The sequence below is a fragment of the Callionymus lyra genome, chromosome 13 (genome assembly GCF_982586985.1).
Source record: "Callionymus lyra chromosome 13, fCalLyr1.hap1.1, whole genome shotgun sequence".
NCBI classification, from domain to species: domain Eukaryota; kingdom Metazoa; phylum Chordata; class Actinopteri; order Syngnathiformes; family Callionymidae; genus Callionymus; species Callionymus lyra.
Window position 1 is genome coordinate 2,661,859 of NC_141830.1, and position 24,608 is coordinate 2,686,466.

A 24,608-nucleotide genomic window follows, 5' to 3' on the forward strand; every position below is an offset into this window, starting at 1 on the left:
TGGTTCCTCCGGTCGTCAGTGTGAGTCTGTGGTTCCTCCGGTCGTCAGTGTGAGTCTGTGGTTCCTCCGGTCGTCAGTGTGAGTCTGTGGTTCCTCCGGTCGTCAGTGTGAGTCTGTGGTTCCTCCAGTCGTCAGTGTGAGTCTGTGGTTCCTCCGGTCGTCAGTGTGAGTCTGTGGTTCCTCCAGTCGTCAGTGTGAGTCTGTGGTTCCTCCGGTCGTCAGTGTGAGTCTGTGGTTCCTCCGGTCGTCAGTGTGAGTCTGTGGTTCCTCCGGTCGTCAGTGTGAGTCTGTGGTTCCTCCGGTCGTCAGTGTGAGTCTGTGGTTCCTCCGGTCGTCAGTGTGAGTCTGTGGTTCCTCCGGTCGTCAGTGTGAGTCTGTGGTTCCTCCGGTCGTCAGTGTGAGTCTGTGGTTCCTCCGGTCGTCAGTGTGAGTCTGTGGTTCCTCCGGTCGTCAGCGATCGCTCGCAGGTTTGGCTCAGGGATGGTGAGCGACTGCATTTGTGTCGTGACCACTGGAAGCTACAGATCTCTCTGCAACACACCAGTGAGTGAGACACACACAGACACACACACACTAGCAGGGAAGAAGGTTGTCGTACGAACACATGGAGAAATGGGGCATCATTTGGAAGCTGAGTTGTCGAGTCATGAGTCGTTCATCCATGATTCAAATATGGATCAGAATCACTTCTTCAAAGAAGCCTCGAGACTGACGACGAACTCGTGACGCTCCAGAACGAACACCTGCAGCCACTGAACTGTCCATGTGTTGAACTGTAACTTTCTGTTGTGTTCACTTATAACTGAACCTGTGTTACGAGCAGAAGACGAAGAAACGCCAGTTTTATTGGAGATTAAATGTATAAATATTTTAACTTCAATGTCAATTTAGCTTTTAAATGACTTTATTTTCTATAGTTATTTTATGTTTAGGAGTTCAATGAAATCAACAAATTCTATTTTTTATTTAGAACTAACATGCAACTGACTGGCTACTGCAAATCATTCTTTATCTCAGCAATGACTGAGGACGAGAGGATACAGTGAGTCCAGCACCAGAGTCCTGTAAGTACTGGACAATATTACAAATATATACTTGTTACTACACTATCACAACACCAGAGTCAAGTACTGGACAATATTACAAATATATACTTGTTACTACACTATCACAACACCAGAGTCAAGTACTGGACAATATTACACATATATACTTGTTACTACACTATCACAACACCAGAGTCAAGTACTGGACAATAGTACACATATATACTTGTTAATACACTATCACAACACCAGAGTCAAGTACTGGACAATACTACACATATATACTTGTTACTACACTATCACAACACCAGAGTCAAGTACTGGACAATACTACACATATATACTTGTTACTACACTATCACAACACCAGAGTCAAGTACTGGACAATACTACACATATATACTTGTTACTACACTATCACAACACCAGAGTCAAGTACTGGACAATACTACACATATATACTTGTTACTACACTATCACAACACCAGAGTCAAGTACTGGACAATACTACACATATATACTTGTTACTACACTCTCACAACACCAGCGTCAAGTACTGGACAATACTACACATATATACTTGTTACTACACTATCACAACACCAGAGTCAAGTAAAGGACAATAGTACACATATATACTTGTTAATACACTCTTACAACACCAGAGTCAAGTACTGGACAATACTACACATATATACTTGTTACTACACTCTCACAACACCAGAGTCAAGTACAGGACAATAGTACACATATATACTTGTTAATACACTATCACAACACCAGAGTCAAGTGCTGGACAATACTACACATATATACTTGTTACTACACTATCACAACACCAGAGTCAAGTACTGGACAATACTACACATATATACTTGTTACTACACTCTCACAACACCAAAAATAAAAATAACTGCGACTTATAGTCCGGAAAATACGGTACATTTAAAAATGAATAAATGTTACTTTTAGTTTCAATCTCAGTCATTCCCGTCTTCAATCTTCTCCCGGCGACCTCGCCGTGGGTGAAGGTCAGCGAGGCCGACCGGAGCCAGATGCTCCGAGATCTTCGGTGCAGAGGAATCGAAGGTTATTCTTTGACGTATTAATGGCAGGATGAAGGAACGAACCACGAGAAAGAGATTAGAAGATGAATGAGAACGTGGAAGGAGGACTTGAACCTCTCATTAGTGAGTTCACTGAAGAGTCTTCAGGTGTCGAGTCTTTAAATGTTTAATGTTATATCTATTATGTATATATTTCTCTTGGTTCTATTTTCGTCTATGATCGTCCCTTTCCGGCCAAATGGTTCTTTCAAGTTCCCTGTGTCCCGATCCCCCGTAGAGAGACATCCTGATTTGTTTTCTTGTAATCTAATCATTCAACTGGTCTCGGTGGGGGTTTCCGTCTTTTAGCCCCCCTTTCCCGGGGTGTGTCTTGCTTCGCACATCGTACGTCTTATAACGTGATGTTGGATATGTTGTACGTCGCACACGTCACATCTAGGGTTTGACAAATGTCTTGTATGAATGATTGTCCCTTTCCGGCCAAATGGTTCTTTCAAGTTCCCTGTGTCCTGATCCCCCGTAGAGAGACATCCTGATTTGTTTTCTTGTAATCTAATCATTCAACTGTTCTCGGTGGGGGTTTCCGTCTTTTAGCCCCCCTTTCCTGGGTGTGTCTTGCTTCGCACATCGTACGTCTTATAACGTGATGTTGGATATGTTGTACGTCGCACACGTCACATCTAGGGTTTGACAAATGTCTTGTATGAATGATCGTCCCTTTCCGGCCAAATGGTTCTTTCAAGTTCCCTGTGTCCCAATCCCCAGTAGAGAGACATCCTGATTTGTTTTCTTGTAATCTAGACATTCAACTGTTCTCGTGGGGGTTTCCGTCTTTTAGCCCCCCTTTCTCGGGGTGTGTCTTGCTTCGCACATCGTACGTCTTATAACGTGATGTTGGATATGTTGTACGTCGCACACGTCACATCTAGGGTTTGACAAATGTCTTTCAGGTTCTTTCAAGTTCCCTGTGTCCCGATCCCCCGTAGAGAGACATCCTGATTTGTTTTCTTGTAATCTAATCATTCAACTGTTCTCGGTGGGGGTTTCCGTCTTTTAGCCCCCCTTTCCCGGGTGTAAGTAAGTAAGTAAGTAATATATATTTATATAGCGCTTTTCGAGACCAGGGTCACAAAGCGCTTTAACAATCAAAACAATACTCAAAACAGTACATACTTCAAAGATCAAGACAACACCGAGAACAACACAGGAGTTCGAGAAATTCAAGTGTCTTGCTTCGCACATCGTACGTCTTATAACGTGATGTTGGATATGTTGTACGTCGCACACGTCACATCTAGGGTTAGACAAATGTCCTGTATGAATGATCGTCCCTTTCCGGCCAAATTGTTCTTTCAAGTTCCCTGTGTCCCGATCCCCCGTAGAGAGACATCCTGATTTGTTTTCTTGTAATCTAATCATTCAACTGTTCTCGGTGGGGGTTTCCGTCTTTTAGCCCCCCTTTCCCGGGTGTGTCTTGCTTCGCACATCGTACGTCTTATAACGTGATGTTGGATATGTTGTACGTCGCACACGTCACATCTAGGGTTTGACAAATGTCTTTCAGGTTCTTTCAAGTTCCCTGTGTCCCGATCCCCCGTAGAGAGACATCCTGATTTGTTTTCTTGTAATCTAATCATTCAACTGTTCTCGGTGGGGGTTTCCGTCTTTTAGCCCCCTTTTCCCGGGGTGTGTCTTGCTTCGCACATCGTACGTCTTATAACGTGATGTTGGATATGTTGTACGTCGCACACGTCACATCTAGGGTTTGACAAATGTCCTGTATGAATGATCGTCCCTTTCCGGCCAAATTGTTCTTTCAAGTTCCCTGTGTCCCGATCCCCCGTAGAGAGACATCCTGATTTGTTTTCTTGTAATCTAATCATTCAACTGTTCTCGGTGGGGGTTTCCGTCTTATAGCCCCCCTTTCCCGGGTGTGTCTTGCTTCGCACATTGTACGTCTTATAACGTGATGTTGGATATGTTGTACGTCGCACACGTCACATCTAGCGTTTGACAAATGTCTTGTATGAATGATCGTCCCTTTCCGGCCAAATGGTTCTTTCAAGTTCCCTGTGTCCCGATCCCCCTTAGAGAGACATCCTGATTTGTTTTCTTGTAATCTAATCATTCAACTGTTCTCGGTGGGGGTTTCCGTCTTTTAGCCCCCCTTTCCCGGGTGGGTCTTGCTTCGCACATCGTACGTCTTATAACGTGATGTTGGATATGTTGTACGTCGCACACGTCACATCTAGGGTTAGACAAATGTCTTGTATGAATGATCGTCCCTTTCCGGCCAAATGGTTCTTTCAAGTTCCCTGTGTCCCGATCCCCCGTAGAGAGACATCCTGATTTGTTTTCTTGTAATCTAATCATTCAACTGTTCTCGGTGGGGGTTTCCGTCTTTTAGCCCCCCTTTCCCGGGGTGTGTCTTGCTTCGCACATCGTACGTCTTATAACGTGATGTTGTATATGTTGTACGTCGCACACGTCACATCTAGGGTTTGACAAATGTCTTGTATGAATGATCGTCCCTTTCCGGCCAAATGGTTCTTTCAAGTTCCCTGTGTCCCGATCCCCCGTAGAGAGACATCCTGATTTGTTTTCTTGTAATCTAATCATTCAACTGTTCTCGGTGGGGGTTTCTGTCTTTTAGCCCCCCTTTCCCGGGGTGTGTCTTGCTTCGCACATCGTACGTCTTATAACGTGATGTTGTGTATGTTGTACGTCGCACACGTCACATCTAGGGTTTGACAAATGTCTTTCAGGTTCTTTCAAGTTCCCTGTGTCCCGATCCCCCGTAGAGAGACATCCTGATTTGTTTTCTTGTAATCTAATCATTCAACTGTTCTCGTGGGGGTTTCCGTCTTTTAGCCCCCCTTTCCCGGGTGGGTCTTGCTTCGCACATCGTACGTCTTATAACGTGATGTTGGATATGTTGTACGTCGCACACGTCACATGTAGGGTTCGACAAATGTCTTGTATGAATGATGTTGAGAACAAATACACAAACGCGTTTAGTTCAGGACCCACTGCTGCGAGTTCCTGACGAGTAAAGATCCAGCATCAGCGTTAAATCTGTCTTCAAAGAACGAGAAAGTTTCTGGTCTTCATTGAACTCAGTCTCTTCTTCTTCTCTCCTTCCAGGATCACCTTCTGCCACCTGCCCTTCCAGAGCAAGTGGCTGTACATCGGCACCGAACGAGGGAACATCCACATCGTCAACGTGGAGTCGTTCATGCTCTCAGGCTACGTCATCATGTGGAACAAAGCCATCGAACTGTGAGTGTGGTAACTTCAGCCTCCTCTCACAGTGCGGCAGGATCAGGCTTCTCTCCTCCAGATAAAGTGCTGACCCGAAATCGGCGGCAGGATCGATGCTTGACCTCTCCTGGAATGTAACTTCAACCGCGGCAGCGAGATTAAGGGCTATTGACGTACCTTGTTTCACTTCGCTCCGATGAAGGCACAATACAATCAGCGCTTTCCAACCTTTCAAAGATCTGCTACGCTTTAAGTTTAATGAGCGAGAAAAGAGTGATTCATCAGCGTATCATTCCCAGCAGATCGCGGAGCCTCCAGGTAGAAGCCGAGCGTCTACTGCCGTTTGAATGGATCTGTCAGCTTGACAGGCTCCATTTTGCTTCCCTGCTGTACTGACTTAAATTATTCACTGCAGCGTTTTGCTTCACGGTTGCTCTTCATCCTCTGGTGCACGAGTGTGTGGCGCGAGGGGAGGAACAGGTGTCTGCCAGGATCAGTGTTCGCCACAGACGTCTGGTCTGGTGGCTGCAGGCTACGAGGGGAGGGGGATTGGAACAAGTGTGTGACAGAGGATGGACAGGCGCAGGGATGAGGGTGACACGTCTGCAGCCCGAGGACCAGGTGAGCGCCGGATGAACGCAGACCGGGGTCGACTCGGACGGTAGAAAAGGCTAATCGTGGTTGGTGGGCACGAGAGGAAGTTTGGGGAACGATGTATATGGAGCCCAGCAGGGGGCAGAGAGAGGGAGTTCCACCTGAGACCTTCCCAGTGAAATGTTTGTCATCGTTAAAACGATCAAAACACGGAGTCGCTTCCGTCGCTCCAACACGACGTTAGTCCGTCCCGGGTCTTATACTTCGCTTCGTGGAGAAAGATGAACAATCCAGGGTGTGTCACAGGTCGTTCATTCGCCGCCTCAAGTCAAGCAAAATACAAGCTTTACGATCGCGATCGGACACACTTTCTCCCGCCGACTGTACAGGTCAATAGTCCCGGGAGAAAAGGTCCCGATCTGTAGAAACATCGCTATATTTAAGCCAAAATGTCGCGTCCCGGAGGTCGTCCCTTTCCGGCCAAATGGTTCTTTCAAGTTCCCTGTGTCCCGATCCCCCGTAGGGAGACATCCTGATTTGTTTTCTTGTAATCTAATCAATCAAATGTTCTCAGGTGTGTCTTGCTTCGTTCTTTGATCTACGATTTAAGGTGTGATTTGCAGATAAACAGATGTTTTAAATAACTGGTGTCGTTTCTAAATCTGATCCAAGCTTGTCTTGAACCAGTGGATCAGTCTGGAGTGGAATGTTGATTATGAATGTGTAGTCAAACGTTTAAGCTCTTAGATCAAGCGAGTAATTTATACTTTATATTTTGATTATATTTTAGCATTCATTTAAGTATGGCGTATAAGTCTAGTGTATAATAATTTTAATCTAACATCGTTCAGTTTGACTGGTTTAAGGGACGAACCAAGTGTGTTATAATGGTATCGATGAAACAAACACATTTATAAAGCATTATTATGCATGTTTAAGGCTCTATATTTACAGTTTATAATCATGTATGTCAACTTATTACAAGGTTCATGGAAGTATTATAAGAACTTTAAGTAGGAGTTTGTAATAAAAACCGTATTCTATTGATTTGAACATATTTTCAAAATGTAATATAATGTAATATTGTGTTGTTTTAAATTCCTGTGTTAGATTAAGATGGAGAGAATCAACCATGAAAAGAAAGAATACCATAGTAAAAGTTGAACTAAAGTGTGTATGTGCATGTGTGTGTTCCTACTTTACCTAACAAAACATGATAAACCTGATAAAAAAAAATATTATGAGTAAAAACAAGTAGTTATCATCTATATACATGTTTAACTCATTATTTAAAGTCTTCTAAAAGCATTTGGACGTCTTATGAATGTGCAAATACTGTGTTACCAAATACTTTCACCTGGTAATATTAAGTATTGCGCTTGATGGAGTCTACTGACTCCTTTAAGAAACATCTTAAGACGTTTCTATTTGTTCAGGCTTTTCCTTGAATTTCTGGAACTCCTGTGTTGTTCTCAGTATTATCTTGATCTTTAAAGTATGTACTTTTTCGAGTATTGTTTTGATTGTTTAAGCGCTTTGTGACCCTGGTCTGGAAAATAACTCTACAAATATTACTTACTTACTTACTTACTTATACGACGAGTAGTTTAATGTTCCGCTACGCTATCGATACTAGTAGCTTGATCGAACAGGAAGCCGACGCTATCGATACTAGTAGCTTGATCGAAACAGGAAGCCGACGCTAGCGATACTAGTAGCTTGATCGAACAGGAAGCCGACGCTAGCGATACTAGTAGCTTGATCGAAACAGGAAGCCGACGCTATCGATACTAGTAACTTGATCGAACAGGAAGCCGACGCTATCGGTACCAGTAGCTTGATCGAAACAGGAAGCCGACGCTATCGATACTAGTAGCTTGATCGAAACAGGAAGCCGACGCTAGCGATACCAGTAGCTTGATCGAAACAGGAAGCTGACGCTATCGATACTAGTAGCTTGATCGAACAGGAAGCCGACGCTAGCGATACTAGTAGCTTGATCGAAACAGGAAGCTGACGCTATCGATACTAGTAGCTTGATCGAACAGGAATCCGACGCTATCGATACTAGTAGCTTGATCGAAACAGGAAGCCGACGCTATCAATACTAGTAGCTTGATCGAACAGGAAGCCGACGCTATCGATACTAGTAGCTTGATCGAACAGGAAGCTGACGCTATCGATACTAGTAGCTTGATCGAACAGGAAGCCGACGCTATCGATACTAGTAGCTTGATCGAAGAGGAAGCCGACGCTAGCGATACCAGTAGCTTGATCAAAACAGGAAGCCGACGCTATCGATACTAGTAGCTTGATCGAAACAGGAAGCCGACGCTAGCGATACCAGTAGCTTGATCGAACAGGAAGCTGACGCTAGCGATACCAGTAGCTTACTTACTTACTTACTTATACGACCGAGTAGTTTAATGTTCCGTGTCATGTTTAACTTGTAGTACAAAGTACTGATCACATGTTTTATGACCAACCGGCTACAAAACTACCATCTCTTGAAATCTCTTTGGCAAAGTTTGAGGATCTTTGTTTCCATATTTGAAGTCAAAACTTCCCCGTCGTGATGCCAGGAATTGAAGTTGGAAACGTTGACGATGAGCCGCGTCAAGAAAGGAAACACCTGAGTCGGTTGTTTCTCGTTGTGTCGCCAGCTGTGGTTTGATTTCTGAGCTCAAACGCCACATCTGCATCTTTTTGATCCGCCATCAGACGAAGCCCTTGATGAAGATGGTCAGCATCGATCAGGTGAAAGCGATCTGACGCCGAGGAAGACATGGATCCTCTGCACGGCATTTGATATTTTCTGATGAAGGCACGACGGCGTTTTGTGATTCAGCGTTTTGTCTCGAAAAAAAGCGTTTCTACGAGAAATCATTGCAGTTTAAAAGTACATGATTGTTTAATTTAAACTCAACTTCTCACTGATGCCGTACTAAGATCATAACCTTAGTAGATTAAACCGCAATGAAGCGTGTCTGAGGAGTTTAACCTTTAGTTGTAGTTTGAAAACTGTCAAATTGAATATGAATCTTGTCTGAATGACATTATATAGTATTACTCAGTGAGGCTCATTAGTATTACCCCGTGAGGTGCCGTTGTATTACTCTGTAAGGCACTGTAGTATTACTCCGTGAGGTCTTGTTGTATTAGTCTGTGACGCACATTACTCCGTGAGGTGCCGTTGTATTACTCTGTAAGGCACTGTAGTATTACTCTGTGAGGTCTCGTTGTATTACTCTGTGAGGCACATTACTTTGTGAGGTGCCGTTGTATTACTCTATAAGGCACTGTAGTATTACTCCGTGAGCTGCTGTTATATTACCCCGTGAGGTGCCGTTGTAATACTCTGTAAGGCACTGTAGTATTACTCCGTGAGCTGCTGTAGTATTACTCCCTGAAGTGCTGTAGTATTACTCCATGAGGTGCTGTAGTATTACTCCGTGAGGTGCTGTAGTATTACTCCATGAGGTGCTATAGTATTCCTCCGTGAGGTGCTGTAGTATTACTCCGTGAGGTCTCGTTGTATTACTCTGTGAGGCACATTACTCCGTGAGCTGCTGTTGTATTACTCTGTGAGGCTCATTAGTATTACCCCGTGAGGTGCCGTTGTAATACTCTGTAAGGCACTGTAGTATTACTCTGTGAGCCGCTGTTGTATTACTCCGTGAGGGGCCGTTGTATTACTCTCTGGGGTCTCGTTGTATTACTCTGTGAGGCACATTACTCCGTGAGCTGCTGTTGAATTACTCTGTAAGGCACTGTAGTATTACTCCGTGAGGTCTCGTTGTATTACTCTGTGAGGCACATTACTCCGTGAGCTGCTGTTGTATTACTCTGTGAGGCTCATTAGTATTACGCCGTGAGGTGCCGTTGTATTACTCTGTAAGGCACTGTAGTATTACTCCGTGAGCTGCTGTTGTATTACTCCGTGAGGGGCCGTTGTATTACTCTCTGAGGTCTCGTTGTATTACTCCGTGAAGCACTGTACTATTACTCCCTGAAGTGCTGTAGTATTACTCCGTGAGGTCTCGTTGTATTACTCTGTGAGGCACATTACTCCTTGAGCTGCTGTTGTATTACTCCGTGAGGCTCATTAGTATTACCCCGTGAGGCACTGTAGTATTACTCCGTGAGCTGCTGTTGTATTACTCCTTGAGGTGCTGTAGTATTACTCCGTGAGGTGCTGTAGTATTACTCCGTGAGCTGCTGTAGTATTACTCCCTGAAGTGCTGTAGTATTACTCCATGAGGTGCTGTAGTATTACTCCGTGAGGTGCTGTAGTATTACTCCATGAGGTGCTGTAGTATTACTCCCTGAAGTGCTGTAGTATTACTCCATGAGGTGCTGTAGTATTACTCCATGAGGTGCTGTAGTATTACTCCGTGAGGTGCTGTAGTATTACTCCGTGAGGTGCTGTACTATTACTCCATGAGGTGCTGTAGTATTACTCCGTGAGGTGCTGTAGTATTACTCTGTGAGGTGCTGTACTATTACCCCGTGAGGTGCTGTTGTATTACTCTGTGAGGTGCTGTAGTATTACTCCGTGAGGTGCTGTAGTATTACGCCCTGTAGTGCTGTAGTATTACTCCATGAGGTGCTGTAGTATTACTCCGTGAGGTGCTGTAGTATTACTCCGTGAGGTGCTGTAGTATTACTCCTAAAACCTTGACCTGATCCTCCCAACATGCTCTGACACGACAGCACATGTATGTTGTTCAGCAGAAACTATTCCTGGGTCAACAAAGGTCCTTCAAACTACAAAGCAAGGCTGCAGTTAATGTGTCTTTTCAAAAATGAAATTGCTTCCTATAATCCAGTGCAAGAACATTGGGAGAATTAACTTAAATAATCATATATATTAAATGAAATAGAATGGAGTAACCAGCCTGTTTGTATTAACAATGGCTTCGAACAAAATGTCATTTATTCTCCGTTGCGTTGTTTCATGCATTAAACAACAGATGCAGTAAATAATTGTATTTCATTTCTTACTTCCTCAACAACGACAGTTTTCAGTGAATCAAAGACGTGTGATGGATCGTGGAGCCGAATCCGTTCCGATTGAAACGTCCTGGTTCAGCGTGCTAGTAGCTTGATCGAAACAGGAAGCCGAACGCTAGCGATACCAGTAGCTTGATCGAAACAGGAAGCCGACGCTATCGATACTAGTAGCTTGATCGAAACAGGAAGCCGACACTAGCGATACCAGTAGCTTGATCGAAACAGGAAGCTGACGCTATCGATACTAGTAGCTTGATCGAACAGGAAGCCGACGCTAGCGATACCAGTAGCTTGATCGAAACAGGAAGCCGACGCTATCGATACTAGTAGCTTGATCGAACAGGAAGCCGACGCTAGCGATACCAGTAGCTTGATCGAAACAGGAAGCCGACGCTATCGATACTAGTAGCTTGATCGAACAGGAAGCCGACGCTATCGATACTAGTAGCTTGATCGAAACAGGAAGCCGACGCTATCGATACCAGTAGCTTGATCGAAACAGGAAGCCGACGCTAGCGATACTAGTAGCTTGATCGAAACAGGAAGCCGACGCTAGCGATACTAGTAGCTTGATCGAAACAGGAAGCCGACGCTATGGATACCAGTAGCTTGATCGAAACAGGAAGCCGACGCTAGCGATACTAGTAGCTTGATCGAAACAGGAAGCCGACGCTAGCGATACTAGTAGCTTGATCGAACAGGAAGCTGACGCTAGCGATACCAGTAGGTTGATCGAAACAGGAAGCCGACGCTATCGATACTTGTAGCTTGATCGAACAGGAAGCCGACGCTATCGATACCAGTAGCTTGATCGAAACAGGAAGCCGACGCTAGCGATACTAGTAGCTTGATCGAACAGGAAGCCGACGCTAGCGATACCAGTAGCTTGATCAAAACAGGAAGCCCACGCTATCGATACTAGTAGCTTGATCGAACAGGAAGCTGACGCTAGCGATACCAGTAGCTTCATCGAAACAGGAAGCTGACGCTATCGATACTAGTAGCTTGATCGAACAGGAAGCCGACGCTATCGATACTAGTAGCTTGATCGAACAGGAAGCCGACGCTATCGATACCAGTAGCTTGATCGAACAGGAAGCCGACGCTATCGATACCAGTAGCTTGATCGAAACAGAAAGCTGACGCTATCGATACTAGTAGCTTGATCGAACAGGAAGCTGACGCTAGCGATACCAGTAGGTTGATCGAAACAGGAAGCCGACGCTATCGATACTTGTAGCTTGATCGAACAGGAAGCCGACGCTAGCGATACTAGTAGCTTGATCGAACAGGAAGCCGACGCTATCGATACTAGTAGCTTGATCGAACAGGAAGCCGACGCTATCGATACCAGTAGCTTGATCGAAACAGGAAGCCGAAGCTAGCGATACTAGAAGCTTGATCAAACAGGAAGCCGACGCTAGCGATACCAGTAGCTTGATCGAAACAGGAAGCCGACGCTATCGATACTAGTAGCTTGATCGAACAGGAAGCCGACGTTAGCGATACTAGTAACTTGATCGAACAGGAAGCCGACGCTATCGATACTAGTAGCTTGATCGAAACAGAAAGCCGACGCTATCGATACTAGTAGCTTGATCGAAACAGAAAGCCGACGCTATCGATACTAGTAGCTTGATCGAACAGGAAGCCGATGCTATCGATACTAGTAGCTTGATCGAAACAGGAAGCCGATGCTAGCGATACCAGTAGCTTGATCGAAACAGGAAGCCGACGCTATCGATACCAGTAGCTTGATCGAAACAGGAAGCCGACGCTAGCGATACTAGTAGCTTGATCGAACAGGAAGCCGACGCTATCGATACCAGTAGCTTGATCGAACAGGAAGCCGACGCTATCGATACCAGTAGCTTGATCGAACAGGAAGCCGCACTATCGATACTAGTAGCTTGATCGAACAGGAAGCCGACGCTATCGATACTAGTAGCTTGATCGAAACTGGAAGCCGACGCTAGCAATACTAGTAGCTTGATCGAACAGGAAGCCAACGCCATCGATACTAGTAGCTTGATCGAACAGGAAGCCGACGCTATCGATACTAGTAGCTTGATCGAAACAGGAAGCTGACGCTATCGATACTAGTAGCTTGATCGAACAGGAAGCCGACGCTATCGATACTAGTAGCTTGATCGAACAGGAAGCCGACGCTATCGATACTAGTAGCTTGATCGAACAGGAAGCCGACGCTATCGATACTAGTAGCTTGATCGAACAGGAAGCCGACGCTAGCGATACCAGTAGCTTGATCGAACAGGAAGCCGACGCTATCGATACCAGTAGCTTGATCGAAACAGGAAGCCGACGCTATCGATACTAGTAGCTTGATCGAAACAGGAAGCCGACGCTAGCGATACTAGTAGCTTGATCAAACAGGAAGCCGACGCTATCGATACTAGTAGCTTGATCGAACAGGAAGCCGACGCTAGTGATACTAGTAGCTTGATCGAAACAGGAAGCCGACGCTAGCGATACTAGTAGCTTGATCGAAACAGGAAGCCGACGCTAGCGATACTAGTAGCTTGATCGAAACAGGAAGCCGACGCTAGAGATACTAGTAGCTTGATCGAAACAGGAAGCCGACGCTATCGATACTAGTAGCTTGATCGAAACAGGAAGCCGACGCTAGCGATACTAGTAGCTTGATCGAAACAGGAAGCAGACGCTATCGATACTAGTAGCTTGATCGAACTGGAAGCTGACGTTATCGATACTAGTAGCTTGATCGAACAGGAAGCCGACGCTAGCGATACTAGTAGCTTGATCGAAACAGGAAGCCGACGCTAGCGATACTAGTAGCTTGATAGAACAGGAAGCTGATGCTATCGATACTAGTAGCTTGATCGAACAGGAAGCCGACGCTATCGATACTAGTAGCTTGATCGAAACAGGAAGCCGACGCTAGCGATACTAGTAGCTTGATCGAACAGGAAGCCGACGCTAGCGATACCGGTAGCTTGATCGAAACAGGAAGCCTACGCTAGCGTGCTAGAAGCTTGATCAAAACAGGAAGCCGACGCTATCGATACTAGTAGCTTGATCGAACAGGAAGCCGACGCTAGCGATACTAGTAGCTTGATTGAACAGGAAGCCGACGCTAGCGATACTAGTAGCTTGATCGAACAGGAAGCCGACGCTAGCGATACTAGTAGCTTGATCGAAACAGGAAGCCGACGCTAGCGATACCAGTAGCTTGATCGAAACAGGAAGCCGACGCTATCGATACTAGTAGCTTGATCGAAACAGGAAGCCGACGCTAGCGATACTAGTAGCTTGATCGAACAGGAAGCCGACGCTATCGATACTAGTAGCTTGATCGAACAGGAAGCCGACGCTATCGATACTAGTAGCTTGATCGAAACAGGAAGCCGACGCTATCAATACTAGTAGCTTGATCGAAACAGGAAGCCGACGCTAGCGATACCAGTAGCTTGATCGAAACAGGAAGCCCACGCTAGCGTGCTAGTAGCTTGATCGAAACAGGAAGCCGACCCTATCGATACTAGTAGTTTGATTGAAACAGGAAGCAGACGCTGGAGGTACTAGTAGCTTGATCGAACAGGAAGCCGACGCTAGAGGTACTAGTAGCTTGATCGAAACAGGAAGCCGAAGCTAGCGATACTAGTAGCTTGCTCCCTTCAGCTGCCTTTTCGGAGCCGAGCTGCAGCCGCTGACCCGTCCAGGCATGAGTGACTCACACCTCCGCTCGGAGCTAGCTCGCCCGAGTGACGTCGCTCCCACACGGATCCTCTAAGTTCAGCCGCAGCTACAGGCGGCGAGAACGTACATGTTCGCCGGAGCGTGTTCGCCGGAGCGTGTCCACGTATGTCCATACGTGGAGTGTGAAGTGTTATTCATGGACGCTCCTTGATTCTGATGCGACCGGACGCTCACTGGGTAAAGTGGGACAGGAGGAGCATCAGCAGTGAACTGTGACACGGTCCTGATGGCCGCCGGCGCCCCGAGGCGTCTTCCTGTGCTGCCCTTTACCGTCCTTCAGACCCCCCGCTGACCCGCAGCCTCCACACATGCATATTCTCGTACGTTTGCATCCGTGTCCACGGCGCCCCCGGGCCGAGGTCACCGTCTGACCTTTTCCCGTGTCCACGTGGACTTGGGGGTGCAGATTACAGTTTGCTGAGTAAATCCAGGGAAAGTGGCTTCGGGTTTGCTGATGAAATAAAAATTCATCCTGACCTTTTTGCTCCTGAAACACCGGGGCGGAGGAAAACACAACTGCAGCACTCGTTATTAAACTGTGTGTTTAATGACTTTCATGTCAAACACGCGTGTGTTCATGACTCGGCGGTTCCTCCTGCAATAAGACAAGAGTCTGGATCTTTTTCTTCAGAGCTGCTCATGTGACCCCAGTGTTGGTAGTTGTTACTCAAGGGCACAGGTGGAAACCTTAGGTCGTCTCACGTGTCTATCGAGTAGAACTAATGTTGAAGGATTTGATGCCGTGTATATTGAAGGACAAACACAGTTGATTAGAAGTAGCAATTAGCGATACTAGTAGCTTGATCGAAACAGGAAGCCGACGCTAACGATACTAGTAGCTTGATCGGATAGGAAGCGAATGCTAGCGATACTAGTAGCTTGATTGAAACAGGAAGTGACGCTAGCGATACTAGTAGCTTGATCGAAACAGGAAGTGACGCTAGCGATACTAGTAGCTTGATCGAAACAGGAAGCCGACGCTAGCGATACTAGTAGCTTGATCGAAACAGGAAGCCGGCGCTAGCGATACTAGTAGCTTGATCGAAACAGGAAGCCGACGCTAACGATACTAGTAGCTTGATCGAACAGGAAGCGAACACTAGCGATACTAGTAGCTTGATTGAAACAGGAAGCCGACACTAGCAATACTAGTAGCTTGATCGAAACAGGAAGTGACGCTAGCGATACTAGTAGCTTCATCGAACAGGAAGCGAACGCTAGCGATACTAGTAGCTTGATCGAAACAGGAAGTGACGCTAGCGATACTAGTAGCTTGATCGAACAAGAAGCGAACGCTAGCGATACTAGTAGCTTGATCGAAACAGGAAGCCGACGCTATCAATAAGACAAGAGTCTGGATGTTTTTCTTCAGAGCTGCTCACGTGACCCCAGTGTTGGTAGTTGTTACTCAAGGGCACAGGTGGAAACCTTAGGTCGTCTCACGTGTCCTGTCGTGTAGTTTCCTCAGAAGGAAGGAAGATGAATGTTCAATGTTGACATGTTTAAGACGAGATGAGGAACAGAGTCTATCGAGTAGAACTAATGTTGAAGGATTTGATGCCGTGTATATTGAAGGACAAACACAGTTGATTAGAAGTAGCAATTAGCGATACTAGTAGCTTGATCGAACAAGAAGCCGATGCCAGCGATACTACGACGCTAGCAATACTAGTAGCTTGATCGAAACAGGAAGCCGACGCTAACGATACTAGTAGCTTGATCGAAACAGGAAGCCGACGCTAGCGATACTAGTAGCTTGATCGAAACAGGAAGCCAACGCTAACGATACTAGTAGCTTGATCGGATAGGAAGCGAATGCTAGCGATACTAGTGGCTTGATCGAAACAGGAAGCCGACGCTAGTAGCTTGATCGAAACAGGAAGTGATGCTAGCGATACTAGTAGCTTGATCGAACAAGATGCCGATGCCAGGGATACTAGTAGCTTGATCGAAACAGGAAGCCGACGCTAACGATACTAGTAGCTTGATCGAACAAGAAGCCGACGCTAACGATACTAGTAGCTTGATTGTAACAGGAAGCCGATGCTAGTAGCTTGATCGAAACAGGAAGCCGACGCTAACGATACAAGTAGCCTGATCGAAACAGGAAGCTGACGCTAACGATACTAGTAGCTTAATTGAAACAGGAAGCCGACGCTAGCGATACTAGTAGCTTGATCGAAACAGGAAGTGACGCTAGCGATACTAGTAGCTTGATCGAACAGGAAGCGAACGCTAGCGATACTAGTAGCTTGATCGAAACAGGAAGCCGACGCTAACGATACTAGTAGCTTGATCGAACAGGAAGCGAACGCTAGCGATACTAGTAGCTTGATCGAAACAGGAAGCTGACGCTAACGATACTAGTAGCTTGATTGAAACAGGAAGCCGACACTAGCAATACTAGTAGCTTGATCGAAACAGGAAGTGACGCTAGCGATACTAGTAGCTTGATCGAACAGGAAGCGAACGCTAGCGATACTAGTAGCTTGATCGAAACAGGAAGTGACGCTAGCGATACTAGTAGCTTGATCGAACAAGAAGCGAACGCTAGCGATACTAGTAGCTTGATCGAAACAGGAAGCCGACGCTATCAATAAGACAAGAGTCTGGATCTTTTTCTTCAGAGCTGCTCACGTGACCCCAGTGTTGGTAGTTGTTACTCAAGGGCACAGGTGGAAACCTGAAGTCGTCTCACGTGTCTTGTCGTGTAGTTTCCTCAGAAGGAAGGAAGATGAATGTTCAATGTTGACATGTTTAAGACGAGATGAGGAACAGAGTCTATCGAGTAGAACTAATGTTGAAGGATTTGATGCCGTGTATATTGAAGGACAAACACAGTTGATTAGAAATAGCGATTAGCGATACTAGTAGCTTGATCGAAACAGGAAGCCGACGCTAACGATACTAGTAGCTTGATCGGAACAGGAAGCCGACGCTAACGATACTAGTAGCTTGATTGGAACAGGAAGCCGACACTAGTAGCTTGACCGAAACAGGAAGTGATGCTAGCGATACTAGTAGCTTGATCGAACAAGAAGCCGATGCCCGCGATACTAGTAGCTTGATCGAAACAGGAAGCCGACGCTAACGATACTAGTAGCTTGATCGGATAGGAAGCGAACGCTAGCGATACTAGTAGCTTGATCGAAACAGGAATCCGACGCTAACGATACTAGTAGCTTGATCGAAACAGGAAGCCAACGCTAACGATACTAGTAGCTTGATCGGATAGGAAGCGAACGCTAGCGATACTAGTAGCTTGATCGAAACAGGAAGCCGAGGCTAGCGATACTAGTAGCTTGATCGAAACAGGAAGCCAACGCTAGCGATACTAGTAGCTTGATCGAACAAGAAGCCGATGCCAGCGATACTAGTAGCTTGATCGAAACAGGAAGCCAACGCTAACGATACTAGTAGCTTGATCGGATAGGAAGCGAATGCTAGCGATACTAGTAGCTTGATCGAAACAGGAAGCCGACGCTAACGATACTAGTAGCTTGATCGAACAGGAAGCGAACGCTAGCGATACTAGTAGCTTGATCAAAACAGGAAGCTGACGCTAACGATACTAGTAACTTGATTGAAACAGGAAGCCGACACTAGCAATACTAGTAGCTTGATCGAAACAGGAAGTGACGCTAGCGATACTAGTAGCTTGATCGAAACAGGAAGCCGACGCTAACGATACTAGTAGCTTGATCGAACAGGAAGCGAACGCTAGCGATACTAGTAGCTTGATCAAAACAGGAAGCTGACGCTAACGATACTAGTAACTTGATTGAAACAGGAAGCCGACACTAGCAATACTAGTAGCTTGATCGAAACAGGAAGTGACGCTAGCGATACTAGTAGCTTGATCGAAACAGGAAGTGATGCTAGCGATACTAGTAGCTTGATCGAACAAGAAGCCGATGCCCGCGATACTAGTAGCTTGATCGAAACAGGAAGCCGACGCTAACGATACTAGTAGCTTGATCGGATAGGAAGCGAACGCTAGCGATACTAGTAGCTTGATCGAAACAGGAATCCGACGCTAACGATACTAGTAGCTTGATCGAAACAGGAAGCCAACGCTAACGATACTAGTAGCTTGATCGGATAGGAAGCGAACGCTAGCGATACTAGTAGCTTGATCGAAACAGGAAGCCGAGGCTAGCGATACTAGTAGCTTGATCGAAACAGGAAGCCAACGCTAGCGATACTAGTAGCTTGATCGAACAAGAAGCCGATGCCAGCGATACTAGTAGCTTGATCGAAACAGGAAGCCAACGCTAACGATACTAGTAGCTTGATCGGATAGGAAGCGAATGCTAGCGATACTAGTAGCTTGATCGAAACAGGAAGCCGACGCTAACGATACTAGTAGCTTGATCGAACAGGAAGCGAACGCTAGCGATACTAGTAGCTTGATCAAAACAGGAAGCTGACGCTAACGATACTAGTAACTTGATTGAAACAGGAAGCCGACACTAGCAATACTAGTAGCTTGATCGAAACAGGAAGTGACGCTAGCGATACTAGTAGCTTGATCGAAACAGGAAGCCGACGCTAACGATACTAGTAGCTTGATCGAACAGGAAGCGAACGCTAGCGATACTAGTAGCTTGATCAAAACAGGAAGCTGACGCTAACGATACTAGTAACTTGATTGAAACAGGAAGCCGACACTAGCAATACTAGTAGCTTGATCGAAACAGGAAGTGACGCTAGCGATACTAGTAGCTTGATCGAAACAGGAAGCCGACGCTAACGATACTAGTAGCTTGGTCGAAACAGGAAGCCGACGCTAACGATACTAGTAGCTTGGTTGAAACAGGAAGCCGACGCTAACGATACTAGTAGCTTGGTCGAAACAGGAAGCCGACGCTAACGATACTAGTAGCTTGGTCGAAACAGGAAGCCGACGCTAGCGATACTAGTAGCTTGATCGAAACAGGTGTTGACCGATCCAGGTCGAAGAGAAGAAGGAAAGTCACCAGTTGTGGTTTGAAGGAGACGATGGAATCTTGAAGGCATCAAGAAGACTTTCACATCATCTAAAGATTGACGTTACGATAATGTGATTAATAATAATAACCATAATTACATTTCCACAAATTATTCTACTGAACCCGTTTTTCTATAAAAAGTATTTGTCTGAAAAACACATTTTTAAGTATATTTAAGTGGTTTAAAAATGTATTATCTCTTTTGAAAAGGATTAAGTAGCAAGATTTCCCCGGATTATAATCTGTAATCTGTGACGTGTGGACGGCAGCAGGTCCCGTCAGAGAGCGATATTGTGATGAAACTGATCTGAGTCCTTGAGATGAGAAGCTCTCTTCAAACCATCACCTCAGGTTCAGAGGCCCAGACATGTCGGTGAACACACACTTGTTAAAGATGCTGCAGCATGTCAAGGTCAGTGTGTGAGACCTCGCACATCGCAGGTGTGTGAGAGTTCAGCCTTTACGTTGCTGTCGCCGCGGCGACCACTGCGCCACGGTGACTGTGCTGCTGTGGAGAAGACTCCCCGCTGTGAGGCCAGATGTTTCCACCGACAGCTTCACGGCTGCGTGAGATCTGGAGCTTGACAGGAAGCCGACGCTAGCGATACTAGTAGCTTGATCGAAACAGGAAGCCGAAGCTAGCGATACTAGTAGCTTGATCGAAACAGGAAGCCGACACTAGCGGTACTAGTAGCTTGATCGAAACAGGAAGCCGACACTAGCGGTACTAGTAGCTTGATCGAACAGGAAGCCGAAGCTAGCGATACTAGTAGCTTGATCGAAACAGGAAGCCGACGCTAGAGGAACTAGTAGCTTGATCGAAACAGGAAGCCGACACTAGCGGTACTAGTAGCTGGATCGAAACAGGAAGCTTACGCTAGCGATACTAGTAGCTTGGTCGAAACAGGAAGCCGAAGCTAGCGATACTAGTAGTTTGATTGAAACAGGAAGCAGACACTAGAGGTACTAGTAGCTTGATCGAAACAGGAAGCCGAAGCTAGACGAACTAGTAGCTTGATCGAAACAGGAAGCAGACGCTAGCGATACTAGTAGCTTGGTCGAAACAGGAAGCCGAAGCTAGCGATACTAGTAGTTTGATTGAAACAGGAAGCAGACACTAGAGGTACTAGTAGCTTGATCGAAACAGGAAGCCGACGCTAGCGATACTAGTAGCTTGATCGAAACAGGAAGCCGACGCTTACGATACTTGTAGCTTGATCGAAACAGGAAGCTGACGCTAGAGGTACTAGTAGCTTGATCGAAACAGGAAGCTGACGCTAACGATACTAGTAGCTTGATCGAAACAGGAAGCTGACGCTAGCAACACTAGTAGCTTGATCGAAACAGGAAGCCGACGCTAACGATACTAGTAGCTTGATCGAAACAGGAAGCTGACGCTAGAGGTACTAGTAGCTTGATCGAAACAGGAAGCTGACGCTAGCGGTACTAGTAGCTTGATCGAAACAGGAAGCCGAAGCTAGCGATACTAGTAGCTTGATCGAAACAGGAAGCTGACGCTAGAGGTACTAGTAGCTTGATCGAAACAGGAAGCTGACGCTAGAGGTACTAGTAGCTTGATCGAAACAGGAAGCTGACGCTAGAGGTACTAGTAGCTTGATCGAAACAGGAAGCTGACGCTAGAGGTACTAGTAGCCTGATCTCGTATTACTTTATAAAGGTCAATGCATGTAAACAATGTAAGTCTGACTGATATCGATGTAAACGAATTACTGGCAGTTCCTTGAACATCCAACACAGATGGATCATGGGTAGAATCCAAGGCTCGACCTCTCGTGTGCGTCGCACTACGAAACATGCTAACAGTACTAGTAGCTTGATCGAAACAGGAAGCCGATGCTAACGATACTAGTAGCTTGGTCGAAACAGGAAGCCGACGCTAGCGATACTAGTAGCTTGATCGAAACAGGAAGCCGACGCTAGCGGTACTAGTAGCTTGATCGAAACAGGAAGCTGAAGCTAGACGAACTAGTAGCTTGATCGAAACAGGAAGCCGACGCTAGACGAACTAGTAGCTTGATCGAAACAGGAAGCCGATGCTAGAGGTACTAGTAGCTTGATCGAAACAGGAAGCTGATGCTAACGATACTAGTAGCTTGATCAAAACAGGAAGCCGACGCTAGAGGTACTAGTAGCTTGATCGAAACAGGAAGCTGACGCTAGAGGTACTAGTAGCTTGATCGAAACAGGAAGCCGACGCTAGCGGTACTAGTAGCTTGATCGAAACAGGAAGCCGACGCTAGCGATACTAGTAGCTTGATCGAAACAGGAAGCTGACGCTAGCGATACTAGTAGCTTGATCGAAACAGGAAGCTGACGCTAGCGATACTAGTAGCTTGGTCGAAACAGGAAGCCGACGCTAACGATACTAGTAGCTTGGTCGAAACAGGAAGCCGATGCTAACGATACTAGTAGCTTGATCGAAACAGGAAGCCGACGCTAACGATACTAGTAGCTTGGTCGAAACAGGAAGCCGATGCTAACGATACTAGTAGCTTGATCGAAACAGGAAGCCGACGCTAACGATACTAGTAGCTTGATCGAAACAGGAAGCTGACGCTGACGATACTAGTAGCTTGATCGAAACAGGAAGCCGATGCTAACGATACTAGTAGCTTGATCGAAACAGGAAGCCGACGCTAACGATACTAGTAGCTTGGTCGAAACAGGAAGCCGATGCTAACGATACTAGTAGCTTGATCGAAACAGGAAGCCGACGCTAACGATACTAGTAGCTTGATCGAAACAGGAAGCTGACGCTGACGATACTAGTAGCTTGATCGAAACAGGAAGCCGACGCTAACGATACTAGTAGCTTGACACAACGCACAACGACACACTCGATGGACACACAAACGTTTCTTTTGTGACGTTTATTGCATCGTTCCCCGAGGACGTGACGGTGCGTTCAGGTCGCCTCGCAAAAACAAAATACTTTATGCGTTTTATGCAAAAAGCCGGAGCTGATGCTTCGTAAAAGTATCCGAACAGTAAACGTGATACACCTCGAATCTACCAGAGCAGCAGCTTCTGAACTGATGCTTATCAGTGAATCTTCACATCGTTGGTGTTTTTACCACGAGAGTGAAATGAAACGGTGAAACAATAGAGTCACACATCACAACAACACACACACACTGATGATACAATAGAGTCACACATCACAACAACACACACTGATGATACAATAGAGTCACACATCACAACAACACACACTGATGATACAATAGAGTCACACATCACAACAACACACACACTGATGATACAATAGAGTCACACATCACAACAACACAAACACACTGATGATACAATAGAGTCACACATCACAACAACACACACACACTGATGATGCAATAGAGTCACACATCACCACAACACACACACTGATGACACAATAGAGTCACACATCACCACAACACACACACTGATGATACAATAGAGTCACACATCACAACAACACACACACTGATGATACAATAGAGTCACACATCACAACAACACACACTGATGATACAATAGAGCCACACATCACCACAACACACACACTGATGATACAATAGAGTCACACTTCACAACAACACACACACTGATGATACAATAGAGTCACACATCACAACATCACACACACTGATGATAAAATAGAGTCACACATCACAACAACACACACACTGGTGATACAATAGAGTCACACATCACAACAACACACACTGATGATACAATAGAGTCACACATCACAACAACACACACACACTGATGATGCAATAGAGTCACACATCACAACAACACACACACTGATGATACAATAGAGTCACACATCACAACAACACACACACACTGATGATACAATAGAGTCACACATCACAACAACACACACACTGATGATACAATAGAGTCACACATCACAACAACACACACACTTATGATACAATAGAGTCACACATCACAACAACACACACACTGATGATACAATAGAGTCACACATCACAACAACACACACACACTGATGATACAATAGAGTCACACATCACAACACCACACACTGATGATACAATAGAGTCACACATCACAACAACACACCCACACTGATGATACAATAGTCACACATCACAACAACACACACACACTGATGATACAATAGAGTCACACATCACAACAACACACACACACTGATGAAACAATAGAGTCACGCATCACGACAACACACACTGATGATACAATAGAGTCACACATCACAACAACACACACACACTGATGATACAATAGAGTCACACATCACAACAACACACGCACTGATGACGCAATAGAGTCACACATCACAACAACACAAACACACTGATGATACAATAGAGTCACACATCACAACAACACACACACACTGATGATACAATAGAGTCACACATCACAACAACACACACACACTGATGATACAATAGAGTCACACATCACATCAACACACACACACACTGATGATACCATAGAGTCACACATCACAACAACACACACACTGATGATACAATAGAGTCACACATCACAACAACACACACACACTGATGATACAATAGAGTCACACATCACAACAACACACACACACTGATGATACAATAGAGTCACACATCACAACAACACAAACACACTGATGATACAATAGAGTCACACATCACAACAACACACACACTGATGATACAATAGAGTCACACATCACAACAACACACACACACTGATGATACAATAGAGTCACACATCACAGCAACACACACACTGATGATACAATAGAGTCACACATCACAACAACACACACACTGATGATACAATAGAGTCACACATCACAACAACACACACACTGATGATACAATAGAGTCACACATCACAACAACACACAC

General features: G+C 45.5%; 1 protein-coding gene across 5 annotated transcripts in view; it reads left to right on the plus strand.

Annotated features, from left to right (window-relative positions):
* stxbp5a (syntaxin binding protein 5a (tomosyn)) overlaps positions 1-24,608 on the plus strand; it is a 215,728-nt gene that overhangs the window by 91,130 nt on the left and 99,990 nt on the right. For all 5 annotated transcript variants that reach the window (XM_087805057.1, XM_087805056.1, XM_087805059.1 and 2 more), the window contains exon 5: positions 5,258-5,392. In XM_087805057.1, coding sequence (XP_087661183.1) covers positions 5,258-5,392 — 135 coding nt within the window. The remainder of the gene's footprint in view (positions 1-5,257; positions 5,393-24,608) is intronic.